Below are 8,120 nucleotides of genomic sequence, written 5' to 3'. Positions count from 1 at the left end.
TATTTTTTTGCTTGGCAATTAGAGTTCTAGTCATGTTAGGAAGGTCCCAAAAAAGGCCATTTCAAGCAGAACATTGTAAATGGGCCTATGGTGAAATATGTGCTTAAGTCAGTTGATGTTCACATGCGAAATGAGTAGGATAGAGTGTTGGGTTACATTTCGGTTTAGGAATATTTAAAACTAAATTTTCGACAAATTTCACAAAAAAAAACATTTTAATTTAATAAAAAATCAGAACTCTGTTATACCCGATTTGAGTTGAGTTGCAAAAGGACATTGATTAGCTATAATTTGCAGGAAAGATTGTTTGGTATTCGAGAAATAAAAACGGAAAAAAAATAACTTTTTCACTAATTCAGGGACTTTCTTTCATTTCAATTTAAAATTAAAGGTTTATTTTGTAGAAGAAAAAACAAGCTTGTGTATTTATTGATGACATGTTATCCTAGAGAGGTGTATCAATTCAACGAATTTCGATCAACGTTTTTTTTTTCGAAAAAAATGATAACACGTGGAAAGAGCTCCTGCAGGTTGGCATCATTCTGTAACGAGCTTCACAGCTGATCTTGAACGGTAGTAACAGTTGCAATTTAGCTTACAAATATTTTAAGTACAGTAGAAATTAGAATTCACTGCAGAATCCGGTTGGCTTTCAAACGTGTTTGGCTTTAAACACGTACAATATTTCCGAATTTATCATTGATGTTCAAAAATACAAAATTCAAATTAAATGATTTAGTAGCAAATATGATGAGTTGTGTACAAAAGACTTGAATATTTTTTTTAAACTGATAAAACTGCTGCACTTTAAACTAGGCATTATATATGTGTACAAATGTGTGTTTGTGTGATTGTGCCAAACTGATACACGTGTGTTTTCTGTTTCGTATAATCTAGAGTTACTTAATACAAAAGTGGTCTTTAAAAAACTTAACTTCCATCACGGAGGAATCCGGCTTTTATTACTTCCTCGCACAAGTACAAATCATGGATGCAGTTAGTTGCGTAAATTACGGACGAAATCATGTTAATAATTAGAATAAAAATGATTAAAATACAAAAATTTTGAATGAAAATACAGACCGAATGTGGGTGTAAAAAAATGTGAACTTTTAATGTGTTTTTTCTTTCAAAATGGTTTGTTTATTTCTCCTGACTAGCGTACTTTTTTTTACGAACATCAAAATTGAACTCTTTGAAGAACGGTAAATTAAGGCGAAATGTCAGTTTGGTGGGGGAGAACCAGCGCGCTGGCCATTTTAGCTACACTACTGATTAGAGCGGCCATTTTGTTTTGGCTGGTTTCCACCGCGTGACGTCATCGGAGGATTGTGCTTGTCTCTGATTGGTTGCTGAATGTAGTTGTAGGATTTAGTATGTATGTGTGTTTTTGTTCTTTTGTAGTCTATTTACACGTGACGTCACTAAAAGGTTTGTCATTGTCGAATCACTTTTTCAACTTTTCCCTGAAAGTAAAAAAAAAAACAGAGGTGGGTTAGTTGTGTGGAATTTTTTACGACAAGTTTTACATTGATCTTTTGTTAAAAATATTGTCCCTGACAGCAATACAAAGATTTCGTATTATTTTAAATCAACTGTTCACTTTTTATTGGTCAAACATTATACATAATAACAATATCTGTAGTTTCTCATTTCTTTTTTCTCAGTTTCTTTAAATATTCTATGATTTTCTGCTTGTTTTCTGTGTCGGCGTATTTTGGTTGTTTTGTTTTTTTTTTCCTTTGCTGTTTATCTGCAATATTCCTTTGAATTGTGTTCTTACGCTGCTTGTATGTGTTTTGTTTGTTTTTTTTGCTGTCCTACTTTCGCATTGAATTTTGGTTATTTTCAAACAAAACTAACGAACAATACCAATAAGACGAAATTAACAATCAACTGATGGCATTTTTGCTTCAACAAACGGGGGTTAGTGTTCAAGATTATTGTTTTTGTGGCTATTTCCTTTAGTATCCGGAAATAAGTTCAATCTGTTCTCGTCACTTTTTATTTTTGAAAAGTTTAATATGGTGATTTGTGAAAAGAACATCTTTTTTTGAGTTGTTGTTTACTCAATTGTAAATGATTTTTTTCTTAAGTTTTTGCACGATTCTTTTCATTCAATAAGCAGTCAGGATAACTTTCTGTTTCATGGTTGTTTTAAAGTTCTTGTATGTTTCTTGTTACTCAGAATAAATAAACAAAAGGTCACACGCTGCTGGAATTTGTTAGTAGGGTTTGTCGAGTTTTGCTGCTTGATGGTGAAAGTTTTTTGTTTTGTGTGTTCATTTTAAGTATTTTGTTGATCAACTTCGTGCATCTAAAAATGTGTTTTCAAATTTCTCTTCACCTTTTCTCATCGATTTTTTTTAGTTCTTTTCTCTTTTTGGTTTAACTCGTTCTGTTGACATTTTTTTTATTTGCTGAGATTGAAAAGTGCTTATTTCATTATGTGGGACTTTGTTTTTTCAGTATTTTGCAAATACCATTTTACGCCTATCGAATGTGTGGTTATCTTGATTGAAACATTTTGCTGATGTTATTTGAAATGTGGTTCCGTGTGTGAGTAGGTGAGATTTTAGTGAGTCGCTGTGAGTAATGCTATTGGTGGTGAGAATATGTGTGTGAGTGTGAGTCTAACGCTTCCATCAAATTTATTTAATCCATTAGTTCTGCGCAGGGAAACTGCCAAATTTGGTAGGCTTGTTGAATGTATTTTTTTTATTTGTTTAATATTTACACTATGTATATTCTCATTGCCTTTGGCGTCAAGAGAACCAAAATGCTTTGTATTTTTTGTTTGTATCCAGAGCATTTCAAAAAGGAAAAATGTTTCGCTTGTTTTTTTTTCATTCATTTAATTTCCAAAGTATTGTAAAATCAATACTTTTGCTTTTCGTAGAAGAGGAACATTGGAGTTTTCGTGTTTTTTTTTGTTTTGTGTGGATAATAATTTCAGTGATTTCCACAATTCAAATTGATGTAAAATGTAGTATTTTGCCCCCTTTTTTTAAAGAGTGAAACTGATTTATTTGTTGCAAGTTAAAGTGAAGGTAGTTTTAACCCACACATTCAAGTAATTTACATGTCTGTAGGTTTTTGTATGTTGGTGCCGATGGAATGTTTCGAGGTTCATCAACAGAATGCTGCGTGGTGAAAAACGCAGAATTTTCGTGAATTCTGCCAGAACTAAACTTAATTGATTCATGCATCCGATATCTGCAAAAAAATATTAGCGAAACTGCGACCACAATTTTCCAAAATGTTTGGCTTTTGTTCCACAGTTTTAAAAATATAATTTTACTCGATATTCCTATTAGCTCTAAGGTTTGTTTGCCTTCTAAATTCATAATATCTTTTTTTTGCTTTAATCTTACTTAATTTTAATTAGTCAAAGATACCTACTGTAACTATTTTTTTTATTCACTTTTGTGATTTTTTTGGTTTTTGTGTTTTCAAGGTTGCGATCAATTCAACTGTTTTATACCGTTATTTAGAGGTCTGTAACCTAACATTGCTTTGTCCATGTTTGAAGAATTTTAGTAAAATTATATTTTTTTATTTTTAATGCTGAAATAAAGATCCCATTTAAAAAAATCTGAATGCATCTTTTATTTTAAATTCAAACAAAATAAAATCATCAAAACTGTTGTTTTCGAATAAAAAAAACTTGATCAAACGATGCTTGGAGTCTGTGAGTGAGTAGCTTCGTGTTTGTGTAAGGTTTTCAAACTTGTACGGTTTTAAAATCTCAACTAGGTAAAGCGTATTTTTAGTATTAGTTTATAATTTTTTTCCCTCCACCCCGCGTTCGCGACACGTTTCCAACGCAGTACTGACTAATACTTTGCTCTTTATTTTATATTTTTAACTAAATCGTCTACGATACCACTTTTTTTACTTTATACTTAATATTTCGCTAGGTAACGATTCGAAATTATTATTTTTTGCCTACCCAAAACTGTATCACCTCTAGCTGAAACAACGAAAGAACGATAAAAGTACACTGAGAGAAAAATGAAGTGGTGAAATTGGTTGCTTAAACCGCGCTTCTGTTTTCGATTTTATTTATTTTATATTTGTTTATCTCTGTTAAATTACTTTTTTATAATACAATATTTACAGTTGAAGATTTCCAACAATCTTCTGTAATGCCTTCTTCATTCTATTTTATGTGATTTTTATCTTATTCTCACACACAGTGAATTCAAAAATTTATTTTTTCAACGTGTAAAAAAAGTAAGAATTTGCAAAACGTAGCCTTCTTTAGGCTAAAGTTGGTTTCGTTTTTTTTAAAAACATTTTTTGGGTCCACAAATCAACTCTGGTTTATGAATTAAGAATAAATACTCAAAGCCAAATTGCTTCCTACCGATTACACGGAGAAAAAAGAGTTCCCAAAATCTTGAACAGGCGTTCATGAAAATGGGAACCACGAACAAAGTGTTCAAATTTCAGGTACTTTTTCAAAATCGTACCATGGGATTTGAACACTTTGTTCGAGGTTTTCATTTTCATGAACGCTTGTTCACGATTTTGGGAACTCTTTTCTCTCCGTGTAGAGTTGGATTTTTGGTTATCGTCAATAAAAGCTTTTCTAGATACTGTTCTGATCAAACGAGCTTTACTGTAGCTTTTTAGGTGGTTTTGCTACAAAAAAATCAAAAGGGAATCAAATTATTAATAAAAGTACAGTCGACTCTCTGGTTGTCAATATCCAAGGGATCCAAGGGAGAAAGAGAAGTACTAGTTTGCAGAAATGAAGGTTCGATTGAACATATATTTTTGTTGATACCCAGCTATGGAAGAAAACATTCACAATGTCCAGCAAACAAAAAGAAAAATGAAAAATCCTTCGAAGCTTCGTTTCACAAAGAAAAAAGATCTGAAAGCCATGAGAAAGATGAAATATTGTAATCCAAGGAACCATCCAGAAAGAATCAAGAGCATATAGAGGAAAGAAGAGCATCAAAGTAAGCGGTTTGGAGGGACTCATGAAACCATCGATAGATGAAGCAATATTGAGATAGCGAAGATCGACTACCAGAGAGTTGACTGTACACCCAAAGAAGGCATGTCTGACGTAAATCGTCGCATGCTGTGGGTAACGTATGATGCGAAGACCAATAGCATGTTGCGCGCCCAGCCAACGAAGTGTCGAGCTGTCACTAATACTTTATCAACAAGTAGACAACACATTGCTCACTACCACTTCTCTCTACCGTCTTGGAACGCACCCAAGACTAGTAAGTGTTTCGCGTATTTTTGTTTACTTGTAATGCTCGCTATGTGATATTTTGGTTAGTCTTTGTTTTTCGTCTAGTTGCACGAACTAGTTTGCATTTGCTTTGATGTTCTCTGGCATTGTTTTGGTTTTGCGTTTTATTTTTTTCATATAAAAGAGTGCTCCTGCGATGATCGTTTGATTTATCCTACGCAAATCGGCTTTTTTAAGCTACTACCTTAGTTTGATCATGCCTTTGCTAAACTATCACTAAGATGATGGCGTTTTTCTTAAATTCATGATCGCAAACGCATTTCTTCAGTGATGTTTTGTACCTACTTGGATTGGAAAAAAAATCCTACAATGGTCGACTCTTGACAAATTTCCGGCAAGATATTTTTTTTCTGAAATTCTGAAACGATTTTTTCTTAACAGAAAAAAAATCATCAAGGGTCGATCATCGTGAGACGAACGTTTTGTACGGGCAGCTGTGGTATAATGTATGGGTTATCTGAATCAATTTCACAAAACTATTTCTCACACTCGCGCAAAAATGGGGGTTGTCTCGTCAAGCCTAAACTGCCGCATTTTGTAGGTCTCGCTTTTTCTGTACTTTGTTGAGTTTAGTAACTTCGGTCGTTTCACCTCCAAAGAATACACGAGATTAACGTTGTTACGCAGTGATTTCCGTCCTTCTTTCTCCCTGTCAGGATTTCGTTCGAACGTGGAAAGAAGTCTAAGTTTGTTTAGTTTGTTCTGCGCTAGGATAAGTTCTCTGGTGGGTTTAAAGTTTTTTTTTCTTCTCATGATCGACATCCCTGTTCGAAGCGGGCAGGATTCGCTAGGCTAGCCATTTTTGTTTTTTTTTTGTTGTAAATTCTATCGTTTTTTTATCGAATCTGCAGCTAGCTTTCAACGTGGTTAGGTGTTTGGGGCCAAAGTATAAACCAATTTGTTTGAATATGGAAATTCAGGTTTTTCTTCTGTTGCTGTGATTTATTTTTATCGTAAAGTACTTTTTACCGGAATTTTCCATCGTAGTCTAGGTTATCATAATAATCTTCCTTCTCGTTACTTCATGTATCACTACGTTATAACTAAGCTTTATTTAACAATTTCTTAAAGAGTTTTTCTTTAGCAGTACAATAGAATTTATTATTAGTTATAGTTTCGTGAACTTTTTCTCCTTCTCCTGGCAAGTTTAAGGTGGCAGCGTAAGATAGAGAAAAAAGACATAAAATGGTTAGGGTAAGAATGCTAACTATGGTGGCGGAACCTACAAAAATACGCTGGAGTGTGTGAGCTGTAATTAATCTACTGTACAGAGCAAACTAAAACGTATGATTGTAATGTTTGACCAACAAAAGAACTTACCAAAATACCAATAGAAAAAAATACTTTCTAACCAAATGATGACTATTTGTAAATATACACAGTAAAATCAAATATGCAAAACTCATGATTTTAGCGAGAAATAGCACCGTCAACTGGGGTGAATCAGGACAATGTTATAGAGACATTATAGAAATCTTAAATCATTGGTAGTTAATGGATTCGGACCTATTTTTATTTATAAGCTGATTTTTTCCGTATAAACAAATTATTTAGCAAATTTTCCGATAGAAATTTGCTTTCTCACCGCCTTTCAAGCTATGTTTTACTTAATTTCAGTTGAAAACACTTTTAGATGCTGTAATCACACGTCAAGTGATCATGTGCATTTAAAGGGAATTTGATCTGTTTAACACCTAAACAAATTCCCCCTTTTTCTCGAGCTTGGTAATTTAGGTGTTAATGACATAAAAAGTTAATCGGACTTTTTGGAAGTTGTGTTCACATAAAAATTAATTTTGTTACATGAATCATACATTTAACAAATATACTTTGAAATCTGAAAAGAATTCCTATCAATCGGAAGAAAATTTAAAACTATGATTCAATAACGCTTAAAATTTATAACTAAGGAATTTAAACTTTGTCGAAAATTTACTTTTTTCAAATAATCCTATTTATAAATTTTTTCTTAATTTTATTTAACCAACATTTTAAAACGTGAGCAATTCTCCACAAAATCGGAAATGGATTTTATTTGAATGATTTGATTTGGTTCTAACTTTGTTGGGGCCTTCCCTATGATCAAAGAACAAATTTTTTATCCTTGTTTCACCCATACAAGTCTCCATTAGGGTGGGTACGCTTTTCAAAAAGTTCTCGGATCAAGTTTTAGTATGGTTCCCCTTGTAGGGCATGCCCATAGGGACTTTCATGCCAAATATCAGCTCATTTGGTTGTAAACTGGCTGCGCGCATCAGGGTTAAAGTTTACATGGGAATTACTATGGGAAATTGGAACTTTTTGTTCAAACGCTCCTACAGGTCTGGGAAAATCACGCGCCAACTTCTGGTATGGTCAGGCCTATGGGGAATGGTCTGGAGAACACTTTTCCCGAAGAGAGCATATGGATTCGTTGTCCCTAGACCTGGCGCATCGGCAAACAATCCGATGTCTCCGGAATCAACGGTTTTCCCTCAAAAAGCATCAAATTTTCCTTAGCATGCTATGAAAGCTTGATGAACACCGCGACGCCATACGTCAGGCAGCTACCACGTGGTTGAAATATTTGCAAAAAAATACAAATTTGCTATGCAAAGATTCTGAATTCGACTAAATAATATCAGGATTACTCGAAATGATGATTATTTAGTTAAAAGAAGGTTTGCAATTGAATATTCCAGCCGTTTCTCACCCACGTGGTAGCTACCTGACGTATGGCGTCGCGGTGTTCATCGAGCTTTCATAGCATGCTAAGGAAAATTTGATGCTTTTTGAGGGAAAACCGTTGATTCCGGAGACATCGGATTGTTTGCCGATGCGCCAGGTCTAGGGACAACGAATCCAT

The 8,120-nt window shown here is 33.7% G+C and overlaps 1 protein-coding gene across 2 annotated transcripts in view; it reads right to left on the bottom strand.

Moving 5' to 3' along the window:
- Positions 1–396: 396 nt before the first annotated feature.
- The window catches only part of LOC6050518, a 78,373-nt gene continuing 70,649 nt past the window's right edge, over positions 397–8,120 (bottom strand). The window contains exon 10 of one of the 2 annotated variants that reach the window (XM_038256054.1): positions 397–1,466. In XM_038256054.1, coding sequence (XP_038111982.1) covers positions 1,448–1,466 — 19 coding nt within the window. In that variant the 3' untranslated portion in view covers positions 397–1,447. Of the gene's footprint in view, positions 1,467–1,581; positions 6,414–8,120 lie in introns of those variants that run through there. The other variant, XM_038256053.1, reaches the window with a different exon arrangement.

Source organism: Culex quinquefasciatus, chromosome 2 (assembly GCF_015732765.1).
Source record: "Culex quinquefasciatus strain JHB chromosome 2, VPISU_Cqui_1.0_pri_paternal, whole genome shotgun sequence".
NCBI classification, from domain to species: Eukaryota; Metazoa; Arthropoda; class Insecta; order Diptera; family Culicidae; genus Culex; species Culex quinquefasciatus.
Note: the sequence above shows the minus strand (reverse complement) of the source record. Positions and strands in the feature narration are given on the sequence as shown.